A 21,419-nucleotide genomic window follows, 5' to 3' on the forward strand; every position below is an offset into this window, starting at 1 on the left:
GAAGTTTTGTGTATGTGTAAATAAACATTGATGTGTGCTTTTGTGTGTGAGGGTGTTACATCCTTGGACGTATTTTTTGTTACTGCTCGGGTGTCGCTATCTCTCCCTCTTGCTCCCCGCCCCATTTTTCTTTTCAGATTGCTGATGGGTCACGATTGGCTGGGGAACATCCGAGGGAATTTTAAGAGGCGACAGCTGCGCAGGACACATCTGGCGAACCTCCTGCTAAACTCCTGCTGCCGCATCTATAGAGTTTTAGTGTAAAATCTTTTTGGTAATGATGTGGACTGGTGAGTCCACATCAAATGTAAATGAGTTGTTAATAGTTGGGTTATCATGTTGGTTTCTTTTGTGTTCTCTTCGTAGTCAGCACTCGTAGGGGGTGGGTGCCATTTCAGTTTGAATGTATTTTCTCCTGTTTATGTTAGTTAGGGAGGGAAGTTGATTTGTCTTTATTTTGGTACTCTTTTGGATAGGTTATTCCCTTTTCCCTTTAGTTAGATGTGTTTTGTTTATTATTTTGGCCTGGCTCACCCCCGAAGTCTTTTGTGTTTTTGTTAATAATTATATATAGTAATAAAAAGCTGACTAGTATTATATCGGTGTCAGTATTGGTGTTTCGGGTTCACTCGGGTGGCAGGAGAAGGAGGTTTCTCCCACGCATTTATGTTCACCCCACCCTAGACGGGGTCGTAACAGGTGTATTTACAGTACTTACTGACCACCTGTTTCAGCTGAGGTCACAGTAGTTCAGGCTTAGTCAGAGCAAGGAGCTGAGTAACAGGCCGAATTTGAATATCAGTATTTGAATATCAGAAGCTGATCTGCCAGGCAAGATTTTAATTACTTAGCCAAGAAAGCTGATAAAACAGATGGCTCCACCGATAAACAACTGAGCCTTATGACTGTGACTGAGCTGGTATAAACAAAGTCATTGCCTGATGGTGCTCTTGACAACTTTCACAGTTAATCGGGTGGTGTAATGTTACCCATAGGTGGCTGTACTGGCAGGAAAGCAGACCCACCTGACTGTGCAGTTAGGCAGAGACCCAGGGAGAACAAACAGGCTAGTATATGCATAATTACTGTCACATTGATGTGAACCTGGTTGGAACCTGAATGAACTCATGTACATGGAGTCCCTCTGACTGGCAGGCAGTTGTATCAGCTAGTTTCTCAGAGAACCACAGAGGACAGGAGAGATGCCATGTCCACAGAAGACTCCCCCCCCCAAGTAAGGGTACATATCCACCGAAATGACAGTGAACTTAACTGGAGGACACACAGTTGCTTGCTTTGGTTGATTGAGGTGACCCAGTTTGTGCCAGCCAGACTGGTTCCTGCACAGTCTGGTGCTAATGAACAGAGAATTTGAGAAACCAAACCTTCAAATAATTCATTTTCTCAGAAATAATAAAATAGAAATCTCTGGAAAAGGGTGATTGCTGTCGTGGGGCTGTCAGGGTGTGCTTTCAAATCCTTGAGTACTTTCGTGTGATATGATCTAGCGCCGTCTGTCTACATTTTACACACGTGCGCGCGCACACACACACACACACACACACACACATACATCTAATTGAAACATGAATTATACAAACATACATATTAGTCATCATGTTGTTACGCTTGACTTGGTCAGATTGCACACTGACTGGTAGTGTGTGTCTGGCATTTTCAGTCGTAGGATCTTAATGCAGATATTCTGAAAATTGATTGATTTAAGCATTTGATTACATGTGGTTGCTATTGGCACAAGCAAAAGATTGAGAGAACATCAGGATGTGCATGAGAGTTTCAAATACAGCCCAGAACACTTCTATTACGGAATGTCATTTCATGGTTCAAAATATTTAGCCACTGAACTCATGGTTTAAATTGGGTAAACGATTTACTAACGTTTCCGTACTGGCAACAGCATGGACCTACATTGAGCCCTTGGAGCAAACTATTTTGGCCACACGATGGTGGTATTGCACTGCTGAATTACTTCTGTCTAACGTAATAGGTGGTACCTACCGCTTACAAGCCGACGCATATTTCGACACTAGTGGCAACATACAAGCTCTGCCGACAGTTGGTTGTTTGACTTAAACATTCTGCTCTTGTTATGACCGAATGTTTCTAACCAAGACAAGCTAATAATCTTATAATAAGATTATAAGGCGGCCTAAAGAAAGAAAGCACAATTTGTCTCACAGCTTTGTCTCCTCTTTGTGAATCAACTACAACGTAAACGAATCTCTTAGCATTTCAAGGTGTGAATTCTGATTTGGGAGCTCTCACTCTTCTACTATAACGGACTCACGCCGGACGACGTCACATTTTCCTCGCCTGTCCAGACCGTAGAAATATCTTGTAATTTCTGTGGTCTAGACGCCCTAATGCTACACTAGGCCCGCGATTGCCCTTTCCAGAGAGGTCTTAACAATGATTGGGTCTCAACTGTCCCGTAAAAGGAGTTAAACTCAGTCATTGTGTGTTAGGCTTGTCTATCAAAAGTACATAAGTTCTGCAGGCTGGGTCAGCTTTTGGAAGCCACAAAGGCGTGCTCAGATCGAATCCGAAATTGTTATAGGAGAAAAGAGCTGTCAAACAAACATCCTTCTTATTATGATTGTGTTTCGTGCTGTGTCAATCTTTCATATCAAGAATATGATTGGTTAAAACGTTTGAGGGGCGGAAAGTTAGCTTGCGGTCACTGAGGAGTGCAGAACTAGAGGGCGGATCATCCCGAAGCTAACTACACTACAGACGCCCGAGAAACTGTCAAAAACAGTCAACAAACGGTAAGTCGTTGAAAAAAAATAAACGTGTGATTATAAGACAAATGCACATTTACAGTCGAATTATTCGAAACTGTTCCACTTAGAGATGTCATGGCAAAAACAGTGACGGGGCGGTGATTGTGTATAAATCGTGAAGCTAGCTCGCTTCAAAGAAGTAGAGTGGAGTGGCACAGGCTTAATGTTGAGGAGAGAGTGAGTGACACAGCACAGGGTGGGTTATGGCTGTGTGTTAAGTTATGCAAGCCTATTTTTGCCAGCCTTGGTCAGGTTTTTGTTATATTTTACTGTCACTATACTCGTCAGTGGATGTCAATCTGGTACCGTGATGATGAAGATAACATGATAGTTAAGACCCAAGCAATACGCAACTGTTTTTTTTGTTTTGTTTTGTTTTTGTTTTTTATGTTCACAATATTCTAAATAAATGTTTGGACGTGTTACCAACCGAAATACGTGATTATATTTTAAATTACAATGTTTTTGTATGACAATTAACATAACAGAAATTGCACAGCTCAGATTGGCACAGATTGTGCACAGTGAGCCGTTAGTGGCTTGCTGAGGGAATACATGCGCTCATGAACATTTCTTGACATGTGTTTCAAAGTGCAGGCCTATCAGCTTTGAACAGGCACGTCAGAGTTACTAAGTAATTCCCTACTCTAACTTTATAGCCCACTGTTAAACACTTGAGTGCCTTAAATGTTGATTGCGTAGTAGTGCAGTTTGAAGTTAAACTTTCCTTCATCCTGGTTGGTCTTCTTGGCGGAACTTCAGTAAAGTTGTTAAATTCTGTTTGAAATTTCGGTGTTCTGTATGTAAACAGTGTAAAGACGAAGCGTTTCTTATTTATGTTGCCAGAGAGTACACTGCCAGCGTCAGGAATCAGAACTTGGTCCTCAACAGCGTATTGAATCTGTAATTAAAAAAAAAAAAAAAGTAGTAACTAAAATAATTTAAAAAAGAAGCTTTACACCCTCTTTTGAAAATCATAGTTTCTGCTTTTTGAAATAGATTGCAATATTTCTGTGTGATAAATGTTTAAAAAGGATTGTCTGTAAGTTTCTAATTACAGACAACAGCCACTGGAACCACTGTCCTAATGTATTGCTTCTTTACACGCCAACTGAGGATATGACTGTATTTAGTGCAGATTGTAGAACGCTGTGCTGTTTGTAAATTTTCATTCAGTAAGAGTCAGATATGAGAGTACGGTCTGAATATAAGCTTTTTGTGGTTTCCAAATAGGCCTAAGTGTATTTGGGAAGCATAAAGCCTCCCTCAGCATTGTTGGAGATATATGGCTATATAAGCACTGGAAAATAAATCAAATACTGTAATAACACAGTACATAACAAAAACCACATTGACTTCCATATTACAATGTAATTACTGTCATTGTAATTACTTCAACATGAATTATGATAGTTTGGATTAGAATTGTGACACTCAGCAGTTTAATATACCAGTGTGAAGGCTCATATTCATACTCATATCCAATTTTTCTAGTGTCTGTTAAGGTAAAGGCACTTCTTAGTGATAAGGCTGGATCTTCTTGTTGAGGAAAACCATCCCTCACTTTGAACGGGAGTTTGACTTTGCCAGGTCTGTACTGTTGAAAGTTCAGATGCGTGTAGGCATGTTTTCAGGCTTTGAAAAATGTGCTGACTATAGACTTATGAGTAGTTCCAATTGTTGCTTTCTTAGTAGTCTATAAAGATCTTCTGTTATGCCAACTTCAGTGTGAAGTCTCAGAGTAAAAGACCTGCTCTTGGTCAAAGAGAATGTATTTTATCTACGGAGCCTCTAACCTGAGTGAAGAATCTTGGAGCTGCAACGCAGTAATCAGTTGTAATCCCTCCAATTCTGAGGCAGCATGGTAAAGTATGATTTAGTGAGAGATGCATTTATTTAGAAGTGCATGAGAAATACTTTAAGTTGGAATGCTGAAGGGAGGAGACTGGAGTGTGGAGGATTACCATGGAGACAGATGACCTTTTCACTAAAGAATAAGGGCATCTATGACTAACATTTACCCGTTTTTCAGGTGTATTCCCCTAGTCAACTGAAGGCTGTCACATAAAATAAATGTAACTGAAATGGCTTTCTGTTTGTGATAAGAAGAAAAAAAAAGACAAACAAACAAACAAAAAAAACATGACTAGTCGTTCTCCTGTAAAGTTGAATTTGGACTCTTCAAACAGCTCCAGAGCCAGAAATAGAATTCAGTTTTACAGCTCTCACTACATACTTTGGTCTTAACACAGCCACTGGGGCTAGTTATTGGATATTTTTTTTTTGAAGAATGACTCACTGCAGGCTGTGGAAATAGCCTAACTATATGTGAATGAGTGCAGAAGAGAGTAGTTCGCTGACATGGTAAACAAACGTGTTGCCTAAACAAATGAATGGATGAATGAATTTATGAATGAAGACCATACCAACTTCGCCTCAGTTTGACAGTAGGAGGAATCCGGCCAGGCAGAACTAAGCTGGTCCGAATGGAAATCCCTGTCCACTTTCTCCTTCCTCACATTTGAATAGTCTTCATCCCATCCCAGAGTAATCTGGTCTGATCTCTTGTCTGACACCCTCATGTTCCAAATGACATTACCATTCCGTAACTACTAGGGCGTCAGGAGATGTGACATGCCCTCTAATCTAAAGACTGCTGGGTGAACAGTAGGTCAGCCAGAAAAGGCATTGGAGCCTGACAGATAGGAAACCCAGACTTTCTTATTGGATCTTTGTCTACAGAAGAGGAGGAAAAGAATTTTTTATTTTTTTGCTCCATCAGATTGGCTTTTCTCTGTGTGTGTGTGTGTGTTTATACGCCTCACCCTACTTCCCGCATAGTCTCTGTGGAGGACTCTTGTTGTGGTGAGCAGGCAGGACTAAGTAAGCGAAGTGAAAGGGAGGCAGAGAAAGGGCAGGACACACCACTGAGGGTTATGTTGGTAATTAGAGCCCGGTCACTGAGGTGTGATGAATGGTGTCCCCTCTTAAAGTCATTATACTTCAGATAGCTGACTCACCCTGAACCTGCTCCCCTTAGGCCACATGACCCAGCAAAACACTGGGACAGGGTCACTGGTTGTTGATCCCCCCTCTATAATTGGTAGAAATTGATTAGCCGTATCAGTGACTCTTGTGTTGGTCGATCTTTGTCTCTGATGATCTGATGGGCACATGTGCAGAGGGCTTAATGCAGACAGTTGTTTGATCTGCTCTCGAAGCTTTAGCAGAGGTCTCGTACTGCGTCATTGTTAATAACACTTCTGTTAGTCACCAGACTCTCCTCAGCAGGTCTGTGCTCTTTCTGACTGCAGTTACTGCACTGCTGGCTAAACCGGTATCTAAGCCAGGCGGATTTCCATCTTCTGATGAGTAAGTTGGCAGACTGTGTCACCCTTATATTGAAACAAAAGTTTCCTTTGTTTTAACACGTTTATGTGTTATCAAAACCACTTTCTCTCACGTACTGAACAATTCTTGCCAGTTTCTAATCACGTCATAGTGGGTAATAAACTCAAACACTTAAGCGTATCTAGGAAAACTCCACACTTCTGTGTCATATGACTGAATGTAAGTAGTTCATTTAGACACTGATATTTTGGATGCTAGTTTTGGACCTGTTTCATGTTCCTTGGAGGTGTCGGTCTGTAGGTTGCCATGGAGCTGTGCAGAGCATTACGTGGGAGCATAAATAATTTAAACGAGAAGATGGGGGAGGGTGTGTAACTTACATCCGATTGCATCCATTATTTCTGCTGATTATCTCTGAAAGGTAAACAACAAAGATCCATTTCAACCCTTTTTTTGCATTAAGAGCCATTTATTTTTCTGTCTCCATGAGCAATAAAGCAAGTGAAAAACAGGCTGTTTTCAATTTCTGGCAAACTATGGGGTATTTTACTGACTATGGGGTATTTACCACTCCACAGGGTCACTAGCCAAATCCTCATACTTGTCCTGTCGTGTCTTAAACGCACCAAGACCAAGTTATCTAAAGCTTGATGGTCAATTGATGAGTTTGACCAGGTTCATAAATAGTTTAATGAAACTGACAGACATGTGAAAAGATTCAGAGCTTTACTGGCATGGGTGTGGAGTTGCTAGTCAGCAATATTTTTGTGGTAAAGAGTCATAAAAATCTTCATTTTTATGAAGCGATTGCCTAAGACTAGTCTTTTAAGCCTTAGAATGGAAGTGGACACACATCTCTACATATCTGTGTGAGTGTACATAATGGAGATATCCTATTGTTAACAATCACAAATTGTCAGATTATCGCAAGGCAGTGAAATGGATTATTGCAATAGACTGGATGGTTTGAGTCCTCTGCATCCCATGGTCGTGAGTCAGAAAGGATCTGTAACTAAAAGCGTCATCACTACCAGTTGTGAACTTTATGGTAGAATCTAAAATGTCATAAATCATGTTGCTAACGTGAGTGGGAATCCATCATCAAGTGGAGCCCAGCTGCACAGCCATAGGCCAGCCATGAAATTGGTTACCCTCCTAAAATAGCGTCTCCACCATATGAATGGAATGGAAGTGCATAGAAGTTCAGAGCACAAACCAGAGGCATTTTGATTGAAATCTGCAAGAAACAAACTGGCTCTTGAACTAAAATTGCAGGGGTAGAGGTGAAGGAATTTTTGCCTACTGTAAAAGATCCAGTGATATGAATTATCAAGATAATGGTGTGTAAGGACAGTATTATAAAGGAAATCATTATGATCTTGATTATTAAATAATAACTGTGATGAGTCAGGCTGTGGTGTGGTTGATTCCAGTGGAGTGAGTGAAAGCTGGGAAGCGAGGTCCATTGACGTGGTAATCCCTGCTCACAGCAGCACAGAGCTGGGCCTGTGGGCTTTAGAGCCAGTCAGAGATTCAGCACAAACACACATCAGCATTAAAACACACATCAGCTCTGAAATCTCCCCCTTATCTACTCTAATCGACCATCAGGAGGAGATAAAACGCAGAGTGAAGGATGGACAAAATGAGTTAAAGGTAGCAAAGAGTGAAGAGGAGTCAAGTATGTGGCTTCTCTGTGCAAATAGTTGTAATTACAAACTGAGGGTCTGATTTCATTCACAGCCTGCAGTTACATAACTGTACTCAGGACTGATCTAAATGCCCAATATTCCATGTAATCAAAGCTGACCACAGCACATGGTCTTTTCTCAGGGTTTATGGCATCTGTCCTCAGAGAGTCTGATACCTGTTTAGAGTTACTGTGAGAGTGTGTGTGTGTGTGTGTGTGTGTGGGAGAGAGAGAGAAAGAGTAGTTGAATCAGCTTTTGTTTGTGTGTGTTGCCACGTGTTCTGCTGTGATGTGTGGAGCCTCACACTTCCACAATGGGACACAGTTTGTCATCTTGGCCAACAAACTGAGCGCCCTGTCCATGTGGAGGCTCAAACAATACAAACTGTGAGAGGCAAGAATGTGGCCATATGTGTTTACCGTTGTAATCTTGTGTGTGTGTGTGTGTGTGTAGGCCTAAGTGTTTTCATAAGTGCCGTGTTGGGTTCAGCACAGTGAAAGTCTGGGAGAGTGTGGTTTCGTGTGCACTCCGTGAGGGAATCCCATTGTCGTCCATATCTTTTTCTTGACCTCCACTCCCCCCATGCAGAGCTGACAAACCTGTCAGACAAGGACAAGGAGCAAGGAAGGAGGCCAGAGGAGGGGTGTATGGTGTAGAGAAGGGAGAGTAGAGGGGTGTTACAGTGGGTGTGGCAGTCAGGTTAGCACTGCAAGATGAGCACAGAGATCAGTAGAGCTTGGCCTAATGAACAACAGCAAGGCCTGAATTACTGAGCAATGTCCCTTAGGAGTTTAATTTGGTTAAGCAAACACACACACACACACACACACACACACACACACGGTTCTTTTATTGCTGCTTGGACACAACATTTTTATCCAGTTAACAAGTCAGACTGAAGCCTCAGCTCAAACACCCATAAGAAGGGAAGAGGAACATGCGTTTGCATAATCTCTGGGTACCGAGCCTGAATAAGTGTACACATCAAAGGCATGTGTTTCAACTCAGTTTGAGTGTCTGCCTTTCTAATGGAGAAGGCTGTTAGGCTAACACTGCCCTTCAGAGGCTTTTGTACCACAGAGGACACACACACACAGTATTGATGATAGTTAGCTACGTTTCTGCTATGTCAGCAGGGAGGATAGCATACATCCCCTTGCACTTTTATCTACCCCCTCTTGGATCCATGTCAAAATTCAGTGGCTCCCTCTCATTGGCCATGTTGATTGGGAAGGCAACATCGATCCACAGAAACTCCCTGAACAATCCATCCCATTTCCGAGGCAAGAGCCAAAGACTCGGCCAAAAACCCAACACGTGATGTGCTGTGGGGCTGCGGTAGCATGTGCCACATTTCATTCTGTCCCCGTCACTTTTCTCTGGAGGGGAATGACACTCCTGTGAAAATTGAAGGTTTGTCTGGTGGAGCTGCCGCTTCAGTTGGCTCCAAAATCAGATGGGGTCATCGCTGTCAGGTCATCTTTCTTCAGAATCCAAGGTTGTTGACAAGGCCAACCTTTTCAAAATATGTTCTGTCAACTTCAAAACTTACTATGTCTTGCTGCAACAGTTTTATTGTTCAAAGTAGTAGTGTGTTTTTTTTTTTTTTTTTTCTTTACACATTTCTTTTTACGTTTTCATTTCCCAAATTTAGTCATATCCAATTCCCATGTTTTGCGGGTGCCCCTCACTGCACAACCTCCGAGTAGGGTGCAGACTTCCACGTGTTCTCCTTCAGTATGTGAGGAGACAGTCTCTGCGTCTATTCACCAGACCATGGAGGGCGTCTCTGGGAAGCTGTATCAGTGCAGACAACAGGAACACAGTCTAAAACTGGGTTTGTGTTCGTCAGAGCTCTCAGGTTAGTGCCTCGCGGTTGTCTCTGCAGGAGTTAGGAATGTACATTCTGATTCCTCCTCAGAGAATGGCAGGAGAATAGGGTCCATCCAGAATCAGTCAGCTGCATCCAACTTCACTATCCTCTGTGGATCTTTGCATATAACTTTCCACCTCAACCATGAAAAGTGTCATGTTTAAGTTCATTCAGTGTGATGAATCTCATCCAGGTTACCTGAGGCTACAGTTACTGTAGCCTGTTACTCATGACCGCCATCAAAACCTCTTACTATAAATTGCTATTGTTGTGTAAACTGGATTATGAGGGAAGGTTCCAGCTTGGCCAGTCACCATACTTGGAAATCACAAGTGATTTGGATGCGACAATCATACAGGACGAGAGAAAATCCTATCAGTGTTAATTCTATTTTCCCCCAGCTCTGTCTGTAGCTGGGCTGATGCTTCAGCCCTGACATTCCAGAACGCACCTCTTGCATTCCAGAACGTTCCTCTCACGCTGTCAGAGACTCATTGATTCCCTCCACTCATTAACTACCAGGTAAACCTGTCTCAGGCCCTGCTACACTTCAGAGCCTGACAGAGAACATACCACTTCAGCTTACACAAACACCAACTGAATCTGAGGTTGTTCACACTGGCATTAAGTGTGTTTACATTCTCTGTTCGCACACACACTTCTTTCATGTCTTGATTTACGTTGTCAACACATCGTGTATTGAAAGTGTGATTAGACTTGTAGTTACAGTGAGTGTGGACCATGCTAAAAAAGGTATGGTTTCAAGACTAATATCTGCATTCCTAACATAGTTTAACGCTTATCTCACATTTAATTTTTATCTCAGCCTTGTGTAATGTTACAGTAACCTAATGTTTTTCCATTTTTTTTAATCTGGTGCCTAAGCTACATTCCTTTTGAAATTGTAGGTCAAGCTGAATGAACTGGGCATTGTTCAATGTTACAGTTGCTAAGAAAACAGAGCAACAGACCAGCAGACACACTAGAGGAGGATGCTTTAGAGTGGCTCGAAATAGCATCCTTCCTTCCTCACACAGGATATTGGTCTGTGGTTTAGATGGTTGCAGTAAAACTTTTTTTTTTTTTTTTTTACCATAATGTGTACACCTGTTCCATGGTTTTACTTCTGGGAAAGTTAAAAAGGAGGGAAGATGACTCCAGACAGTTAGGATGAAACATGAGTCTATGTCAAAGTGAAAGTGTGAGTGAGGGGACTAGACGAATGCATGTCTTCATATCTGGAGCGTAAACATTAATAACTAACATGTATAAAGCTGACATACAGTCTTCTTTGTTAACCCTGCAGGTTTTGTTAGGATCAGTGATAGGACTAAAAGAGTTTGGACTCTCTAAATGAAAAAATAGTTTTGCGATGAGTTTACTGAATGCCTGTTGTCTGTTGGCTGTGGTCTCACCGTGCACTGTGTAGTCTGATGTGTGACAGAGGTTTGAGTGTATGGTGAAGATTTCAAATGGGTCGGCCTATTGAAATGAGCGTATCCAACCAAAACAAGTTATTTCATAAACCAGAGAAGAGAAAGGTTCTCACGTATCTTTTTGGTTGTTACACAAGGCAGAATGTGTCCAGTTGCAAAGCAGATTTGGCCTAAATTTAGACTGCACATTAGAGGCCATGGCCCCTTGCCCTTCAGAACGCCACAGCTTTGTTGTTTATGCTCTGCTGAACAGAGAAAACACCTACTGTTTATTAACAGGTTTATTTATGGTGATCATGGTCAGTAGATAAGACAGAATCTTGAAAACTAGTCCATTGAGGTCGATGTTTTGCTTCTTTGATGGCCGTCGGGGTGTGTTTAGATTAGTGATTGATGATCCTGGTTATGGGAAGAGGTGGTGTAATCCACTGTAATTCTCATGAGTGTGACTGTGAGTCACTTCTGAGTCACAAGCCTAAACCTGGAAGGCTGGTCTACCAGGGAATCCCAGGCATCTCCAGAATGAGTGTCCTGTTGGGAAAGGCACACACACACACACAATAATTCAGTCTGTGCATTCCCTCAATTGCCATTGTGTTGACTTGTGTTGTTTCTGAGTGCCTAAGCTCTATAGCTGTTCTTTGAAAACACTGTTTAGTCGCTGGTTTTCTCACAAATGTCAGCCATCCATCGAACTTGCTACGGTTGTGCTGTGTAGCTTGCAGGTAAGACGGGGACATCCGCCTGCTGGTTTTCTGCTTGGTAGATGGCACAGTTCCCTGTGCATATCTGAGCAGTTCATCATTTGTCCTGAGGCTTATTTGTTTTTTATTTCACAATAACTTAGAAGGCCAGAGAACACAGCCACACCACCCTCTCGATTTAAACCGAGCAGAGTGGAGCCTTTGACCAAGGCCTGTATGGTTGGGGGTTTCACTGCACTTAAGATGGCAGAAGTGTTTCCTCAAAAAAAAAAAAAAGTTCTCTTTCCTAATGATTTTTTATTTTTTTTCGTCTTGGGCTCAGGTCCATATAGCTGTCACTGGGAACCACCTGCTTGTAATTTCATACATCGTATCATGTGTGGACAAGCCGTAGAGGAACAGCCTCTTAAGAAGTGAATGTCAGCGATCTGGGTGTATCAGTGGAAAGAAAAACAGAAGTGAGAGCTGAAACGAGGAACCAGTGAAGGAGCACCTCGCTTTGGTGATTTAGAATAACAAAGATAGAAAAGAGGGAAACGAGAGAGATAAATTGGTCAATTTATGCAGTATCAACAAAACGAAGGCATGGAGGCCTTAGTAAATTCTTGTGTGGTGTTATTATTGGTGTCTTTGGATGATGATGTGGCTCCCTTATGCGGCAAATTTAAACTGAACGGTTGTCCATGCTTAAAAGCTTTTGCTAGGATTTAATCTCTGTCCCCCAAAATAAAGTCTACAATAGTTTGGGGCCAAAAAATACCTTATGAAGTTGAATACTTAGGGCCTGAAATTCATTTTCATCCCCCTTGAAATGCTTCACATAGGGGGGATTTATACACTTGGGGGGGGGGGGGGGGGGGGGGGACTACTTGTGAGCTTAACTACAGGTCTTACCTTGTCCTGTTGTATACCTTGTCCTATTCTTACCTCTGACTGCATTGTTGTCCGTTTTCTGCTATAAGGTTGGCAGTTTTGGGAAGCCCTTTCGTTCCGTCTTCACACTGCAACAGCACAACTTCAGTAGCATTAGCCATCACAGTCTTTGCTGAATCTTCCTCACGCTTTCTTTTCAGGGCTGCTGTATGGGAAATGATATTTGAGTGACGACTAAAAGCTGACATTTTGTAACGTCGGCTAGTAAAAGGCGCTGCACTGTACATTTTACAAATCGGACAGCTCATTTCACCGTTGTTAAATTCGCGCCACAGATATATTCTGAGGCAGTTAGCCTGTCATTGGACTGCTGTTTCACCTTAGTAACGTACCGTTACCTGTCTGAAAATCCAGAGGATTAACGTTGTTAACGCTGACATCACTGGCAGTACCGTTTGTGCTAGTTCCCGCATTACAAGAGCTAGATTTGCGGGAATCAATGAAATTATGCGCAATACCCACAATCCCGCACTGAAATTCAGGCCCTGGTACTGATGCACCAAGGGACAAGCCAGACACATTTAGCAGCAGCATCAACAGGGGTACCCCAAATTCTGATTGTAAATTGGGTAAGGAGGGGAATCTGATACACATCTAAAACATAAGAGCGGGGCAGGACTCAGACACTGAGATACAAAAAACATATAATAAACATAATCATCATAAGCTATGCACACACACACACACACACACACACAATCTGGCTCGTAATCAGTTGTGCCTTTGCAAAGCAGCTCTTTCCAGTGTGTGTCAGACTGATACTTTGATTTCACATGTTTCAGAGTAGAAGAATCTGAGTCACAAACATGAGTTGAACCCAGACTTTGACACTGGTTTCAGCGCAGCTTATCTGACATGGGGATATTTCATCCGTCGGCACAATTTTCCAAAACTCCAGGGTTCCCTTCCCTCAGAGCAAATTTCAGTCTGTCATCCTCAGAAAGTCATCTCTATTTGAGGTGTTGCTTCATCTGTCACTGTTGGGGCTTTTAGACTGTCCAGCTCAGCAGTGTAAAGGTCGACAAGGAATGTAATTGGTGGCCTTCTTAGCTCTTGAGCATGGAATCTGTTCTCAGACCTCTCCTGGAGATTTTCTAGCAGTGTCACTTATGCTGCCCCCATTTAGGACCCCAGGTGCTTGTCCACTTGGGTTCCACACAGAGGGAAAACGTGTTATTTCTCCTTTCTGAAGATGTGTATTGAGTTTGTAATTGGATGTGAGTACTCTCTCCACCAGGTCTTCTTCATCCCTTGTAGATCCAGGTTCAGTCTGTCCAAATGATGAAGTGTGTCCACCGCATCCACCAAATTTAAAGTCCACAGGAGCTCAAGGTGGTCCTTGTGCTTCTCCTTTTAGAACAACATCACTGCATTCAAAAGTTATCAGCACTTTATCTTTTGAATGCTGCCATGCAGTGCAGTGGCTGATAAGCAGGAAACTCTTCATCCAACTCAGCAAGGAGATTTTTCAATTTGTCTGTGATTGAGTGCGTACGTGTGAATAAAATTCATGATTCCAACATGGGTGTCCTAACATGGTCTGAGTTCAGATTTATAGACACAATGTGCTTTTGATGGATTCTGGAACGTTGAGGCTGTTCAGAGATCTGATCATAGATGGCCCTCCGTGACTATTGCTATGAGTTTTCATAATGGCAATTTGGCTTTCTCATCAACACTCGGTAGTGTCTTTTTAATATTAATGTAGGTCCTGTCTTTTAACAGAACAATATAAATTGGATGTTCTTTTACTGCACCGTAGACTGTAGCCTACCAGCACTGCCAAGCATAGCTTGTTTTCAGCGTCAGAAGACTCGGTATTGCTGAACTATTGACATTTCAATAAATCAGAGTGCAATTGTTTTTCCTGTTGCATTTTTATGTCTGATATTCTGTGTTCAGCCATGTGTTGTGACAGTTGGAGGTCTAGTACTGTTCATTTCAAATGGTCGTTTTGTGGGGAAAAGGTAGCATTGAGATCACTGGGGCTCTTTTTTTCCAAATTTGCCTTTAACGTATGGCTTTTCAGCTCAGGCAATGTTCCATGCCTGTTGATATGATGCAGTTTTTGTCTCTGAATGATTGGTCAATTTTTCAAAACAACTGGGCCTGTTTGTTTGTTTGTTCATTGTTTTTTTTTTCTTTGTTTTTTTTCTTTGTTTTTTTGTTTTTTTTTAGATGTTTCAAAATCTTTAGCTTGTGCCTGTAGTAAGGTGAAACAGTGCTGCACACTAAAATACAATAAGAAAATCTGGCATATCTAGCATACGAAGTGGAATGCTTTCCCGCTGTATTCAATGACAACAAAAACAACAACAACAAAAAATAACGTTTAAAATGGTCTGCATTTGTGTCGTATTTGCACCTACCTTTACACTTCCCTGGCCCTGCCATGTGGTTTAAGTCAATCTTTTTCATTCACTCAAGAGATCAGCTTATAACAGGGCGAGAATTATGACGCACAATGTAAGCTACCAGCATGCCAATAAAATTTTGATTGAATATAATGTTTAAAAAAAGACAAAATGATGTGAATAGTCCAGCCTCATATGAACAGGCACAGAGCCACATGTGGCTTGGAGGCTTTAGGTTGGCCTCATAAGCGTAAGAGTTACACAGAGAAACTGCTTCTCTCTGCTGTGTTTGCTAACCGACCTTTTTGCACAGGCTCCCTCTAAAACACTCTGATGGCCTAACTGGAGATGGTGGGTGGATCTGCCAGGGTGACCTCACCAAATTATAGGGCTCATTTGTTAAAACAAGTCCTGTCTTTTTTTTTTTTTTTTTTTTTTTTGTGGAGCCAGAAGTGGCCAGGGGACGGGAAACTCTTGGACAGCTGCAGTTTGAAGTTGAAACCACTTTAACTCCTGGGAAAATCAGCAAATTGGATGGATATTAAAAAAGCAGATAACAATAACCAAAAAGAAAGTTACACCAGAGACTGTCCGTTTTTGTCTTTTTTTTCAGTATAAGATCGAAACCTCGTAAAAACTATTTAAATGTATCCATTTCAGTTTTTTAGAAATGTACCACTGTGAGATACAAATATGTCCTTTTTAAGGGCTGCGGTTCAGTTGTTCAGTGCTCATTCTGGAGTGTTCAGTTTGAAAATGCTTAGCCTAGTTAAACATCGCTTACTAAACAGAGTAGTCTGCACTCCACACTTAAAGAACAGTGATGTCACAGACCATTTTAGAAATGGCTAAGAAGTTAAAAAAAACCCAAACTGGCAGTAAGACTGCACAGCTTTTGGCATGCCTGACATGTCTTTGGATTACGCATTATTACGCTGCGTGCATTCTAGAACATTAGAATGACCTAGTCTTATTAACTGTTGTGTATAATTAGTACATCTTTTATAAATGAAAAGAATAAGGTTTAGTCATATTCTCAGGCATTCACAAATTGCTTCACAGAAGACTGGTTTTGTTCTGTACGAATCACTCTAACGAAATCGGTAGCTCTGTCTGCGTCCTCTGTCCTCAGATCCCTTTAAGACACCTCGTCATAGTGCTGCTGGAGTCTTCATCTTTGTGACCTGTGTTTCGCTATGCTTGCCATTCTAGCTTCTTTCATTGAGGATACCCTTAGTCATCATGTCCTTGACTAACCAGGCACTCTGCTTCAGGCCTCTGACCTGTTAGTGGCACTGAAATACAGATGATGTCACAGCATTGGCACCGTGCCCACTGAAAATGGGTGCTGCATACAGCGGGCAGAATAAAAGTGAAAGGTTGTCAACGGACACCCTTGCACAGGCTCAGTCAGCAACGCTACATACACTGGTATGCTGTAAGCCAGCCAACAGGAACCTGGAGCGGGGCTTTCCACATCTATTGTAGTAAGACTGTCTCTGTGTGCAGATTAGGATATATATTTTTCTAACACTGATAATCTTACCCTTTGGGATTGTTCTTTCAGAAGTTTTTTTAAAAAAAAAGTAAAAAGTAATGAAAAGTGGTGTTGGATCGTTGGATTGTTGGTCCAGTCATGAAGTACAAACACTGTCCTCTGTGTTCAGATCTTAAGGGACTGTGAACTTTGCTCACTTACACACCCACCCAGCCCTGAGAGATGAGTTCAGCAGCGGCTCTTGTGTAAGGAAGATTGTATATTAAGGTTCAGTGGTGCAGTTGGACAAAGCACCTATGTGTGTGTCGGTGGATAATGAGGCTATTTGTTTGCATACATCAGTGAAGTGTTGAAGTACAGTAGATTTAAGAGGCTTAAGTCTCCCAGTGGCCTCAGGGCATCTATACTGACGGACTTTCTTTAGCAACTACACTGTAGGCTTCAGAGTTTTCACTGAGCCATATTAAATCAAACACAAAGCCTCTGGTTTTCACCCCCTTTGTTTAACCAGCATCTTCTTATGATGTTTAGTTGACTTAGAATTCTGTAGATTTACTACTGTGATCCAAAAACCAAAGCAGCAAGGTTATAGACAGAGCTGATGTGATTTATTTATGAGCCCTACACATCTATCTATCTATCTATCTATCTATCTATCTATCTATCTATCTATCTATCTATCTATCTATCTATGTGTCCGTCCGTCTGTCTGTCATCTGTCTCCTTAAATGTGTTGGACATTGTGCATTCAGTCATGTCGTTTCATTTTTTTTTCCCAGAGACACATCTATAATGTTATTTGCTTGAATCCACATTCATACACATTCCCTGTGTATCAGACTGAAGCCAGTGTCATGCTTGGCCCATACACTACAGGTCAAGTCGACATGAGTAGGCTGCATGTGGCTTCATGTATGTGAGTGTCTTGGAACAGGGGCCATTGGGTTTGAATGGGTTTGGTGTTTTATCACTGGTGTTGTTATGGTGAGCACACACAAAGGATTCACAGAATAAATAGACTGTAGATAGCATTGGAATCGAAAGCACACAGCAGTTCTCCAGGGGTTACATCAGAGCGGATTTAGGGGGACTTCTGAAAGCAAATGTTCATCCCAGCATTTGAACTAGTAATTGACTGAAGTCACCAAGGAAATTACATAGCATCTGCACCTTCTACACAACATTACAAAGTTACATTACTCTGCATTATAACATTATTATACAAACAAATAAACATAATACATGGTATTTTCCTCTAAGTCATGGCTACATAATTGTGGACTTTTAATGTCTCTGTGTGTACAGAAAATAAGTGAAAATTTGGGAAACTCTACTCTGTAACTCACACATTTCAAGCAAAAACTGGTGCTAGACTCTTTTGTTGCTCCCAGAGTGGTCTATCATAATATTTACTCTCTTTCACATTCACCCCCTTCCTCCTTTCTAGAACATTCTGTCCTCTTTTTTAAACTCTGTCCCTTACTCCACCAGGTGGTGCTGCCCAATGTCTCTTCAACATAAAGTGTAAGACCACTGAAATGAAAGGGCGTGCTGTGTCAATTAATGCTATATGATGTAACCATGGAAATGAAATGTAATTCTTCATTGTCTAACTTTGTGGAGAATTTCACTCTTTTTAAAGCGTGACAGGAGAGGGAGGGTGAGGGTGGGGGTGGGGGTGGGGTGGGGTGGGGTGGGGTGGGGGGTGTTAGGCAGAGTCAGATTTGTAGAATTGGACTGTGTGTGCCTAAAGCGGTGCGCATGCTTGTCCGTCCAACCTCTAATCCTCTCTCTGATGCACGACTGGCACATGCTACCCTAATCTCCCTGATGAGGAAGCCTAGGACAGAGCTGAAATAAAACAGGAAGATTGGTTAGAGATTACAGGATAGAGAGAGAGATAGCAAGAGAGAGAGAGGGAGAGAGAGAGAGATTGGAAGAAGGAGAGAAAAAGAAAAGAACAGACTTTAAAGATTTGAACTGAAAGGTAGCATATAGGTTATGTGAATAGACTTTGGGAATGTTTGAACTGCAGTGGAGTAAAACTAGTATTCTGGTATCTTCTTCAGCTGTTACCTCATGAACCGGCCCCTTTTGGCCTCTCCCACACCACTGACTCTGCTCTCTCCTGTTGTCTCATTTAAACATCTCTCATGAGGGTGCTTAGCTTTCCTCTTGCTAAATGCGTGGCTTGTGTTAGCATGCGACCTTGATTTAGCACAGAGCACATCTGGTGACTGGGCCGCACTACACTGCCCCCCTGTGGATTTGAGCGGGATTAAAGGGCAGCTCAGGCTCTGTACAGTGCACAGCAAGATAGAGCATTGGCTTAATGCGTGAGTAGAAGTCAAAGACCATCAAGGCCACCCTCTTTTAGATTAACACAAGCCACCTCTGGCACATACACTGCATGAGATGTGCATGTAGAATAATGTCTTAACAGTTTAAAACCTGAAAATGAAAGCCTGCAAGTATAGGTAGGGATGCTCCGATCAGGGTTTTTGGGGTCGATCGCTGATCACCAGAATCAGAATGGGCTGATACCGATCACCTCGCCAATCACAGGGTGGGGATCACAGGTTGTGGATCACAGGTTGTGTAGCGTTACTTATTTGTTTACTATTTATGGCGATAAAAATATCTATTCTTAACAGCATTGCAGAAATATTGTAATTAAGAGCTGAGAAAGTATCATAAATTGACAACTGTTTATTTATTGGAAGGCAACATATTCCATTCTCTTATTAGGTCATGTAGATTATGAAGAAACTGAAACCAGTATAATAGCCTATGCTCGGCTAAAGAGCAGTTTAGCAAATAGTTGAGCCTTCCTATGGAGTAAAAGGGAAATGTGCTCAACACTATGCACTGTGTTTCAAAGCATAAGAAACCATTATAGCCTATATAAGGCAATATATTTCACTGAATCCAGTGAATTCCATTATCTTGGCAGATATTTCTTACTGTCACTGCTGTATAGGGTTCCTGCTGTCTAAATGTCTCCCTAGCTGACAACTGAGTGACAGACAACTGAGTTGCTAAAGGGTTAACTCGTTTTACTGACTTTGCGCTGGCTTGCCTTTCATACTCGCCGTATTCTTTGACCTGACGAATTCTCAAATGTCCGATTAGGTTTGTGGTATTAAAATGTCGTTGTTGCGCTCTGCCATGAGGGATTTTATTGTCTTTTTCGGACACCTTGTAGAACTGCCAGACCGGTGAAGCCATTGCCGTGCACAGAGAAGTGTCTGACGTATTTTGCCTCATCTGATCGGTTCTTCCGATTGGCCTTTATAGATAGCTCCGATCAAACAATTTAGAATGATTATCGGCCGATCAATCAGAGCACCCCTAACATATGGGGGATGCATAGTCTTTGTTGCCGTCAAAAAAAGAAAGGAAATTCCAGTGTAGTGGTTGTGACTGGAATCAGTAAAATAGCCTTTTATTCATCCTGTTGTGTTGTACTGAGTGATAACAATGCAAACAAGAAGCAGAGACTTTGCATACAGCAGTGAATAACGTGTTTATTGTGTGTTTGTTTGTTTTGTTTATTTGTTTTGTGTGCAGAGCAATGGCAGACTTGAGTCTGGGCGATGCTCTGACTGACAGTGTTCCTCAGTCTGAGGACACGGTGGAGAGAGACTTCATTGCTTCTCTGGAAGCTGAGACCTATGATGACCAGGTGGGGGAGACAGTAAGCAAGACTGACTATATCCCATTGGTGGACAACAGTGATGGAAAGGGTAAGTTACAGCTGCAACACGTCACTGCTCATTCTACATTGTAATGCTTTAGAACTGATCAACAAATAAGAAACACACACACACCCACGCACACACCCACACCCATATATATATATATAGAGAGAGAGAGAGAGGAGAGAGAGATAGATAGGTCGATAGATATAGGGAGATCTGCGTAGATATATGTGCATTCATACATATAGATATATTGATAGATAGATAGATATGAAATTAGGGGTTATTAGTTTCATACTGGTGTACTGCATTCAGTAAACCACAATACAAGGAACTGATTTGCATCAGACATTAGGTGGAAAGGCCACTAATTTGTTTGCTGTAGTTTGAGGAGGTGTTGTCATGGATACTGCAGGCTGTTTTTATACTGTTGCATGGCCTTTGGTCTGCTTCACAGTGGCTCACGACAGCTCGGACTCAATCTTTCAGAACAAGTGGTCAGGTCCCCAGCATGTCACAGCACGTGACAACACTTAAATATAGTGGAAATGTGGGGTGAGGAGGTGACCAGTAGCAGCTCACGGAACTCTTAACTGGTTAAATAGTGAGATTATGTGATGTAATCTCACTGGGGGCGTAAGAGTGTGACACAAAAGACTCTGCAGTGTTTTCACCTGTAGAACTGTCCACCTGCAGATCTGTGCAGATAATCTGATGGGGTCATAGTGAGATTAGACTGCAGGACAGGTCTTACTGTACCATTATCTTGTATGAGCATGATTTGTTTTGCCTGTTAAGATCATCTTTATGTATGAGCCTTTATGTCTGGGCTTGAATCCAGTAACTTGATATAAGCAGATCCTCTGTGATGAGGATTTGGCCTAATTATAATTAAGATGAGCTAACCACGGATATTTTTAATGGTAGTATAGGAGTTTGTCTATGCTATGCTGTCTGGCTAAGGTTACTTCACTCTTCAGCCTGTTAATTTTGGCTCAATGATGCCATGTTTTTTTTTATATCAGAATGGAACATTTCTGTTCAAAGGCAGAGTCCTGGTATAGTTTCTGCCTT

The 21,419-nt window shown here is 41.8% G+C and overlaps 1 protein-coding gene across 6 annotated transcripts in view; it reads left to right on the forward strand.

The window, feature by feature from the left end:
• Positions 1-2,731: 2,731 nt before the first annotated feature.
• The window catches only part of LOC115806653 (microtubule-associated protein 4), a 71,140-nt gene continuing 52,452 nt past the window's right edge, over positions 2,732-21,419 (forward strand). For all 6 annotated transcript variants that reach the window (XM_030767494.1, XM_030767499.1, XM_030767500.1 and 3 more), the window contains exons 1-2: positions 2,732-2,789; positions 20,215-20,390. In XM_030767494.1, the coding sequence (XP_030623354.1) occupies positions 20,219-20,390 (172 nt within the window). In that variant the 5' untranslated portion in view covers positions 2,732-2,789; positions 20,215-20,218. The remainder of the gene's footprint in view (positions 2,790-20,214; positions 20,391-21,419) is intronic.

The sequence above is a fragment of the Chanos chanos genome, chromosome 3 (genome assembly GCF_902362185.1).
Source record: "Chanos chanos chromosome 3, fChaCha1.1, whole genome shotgun sequence".
Taxonomy (NCBI): domain Eukaryota; kingdom Metazoa; phylum Chordata; class Actinopteri; order Gonorynchiformes; family Chanidae; genus Chanos; species Chanos chanos.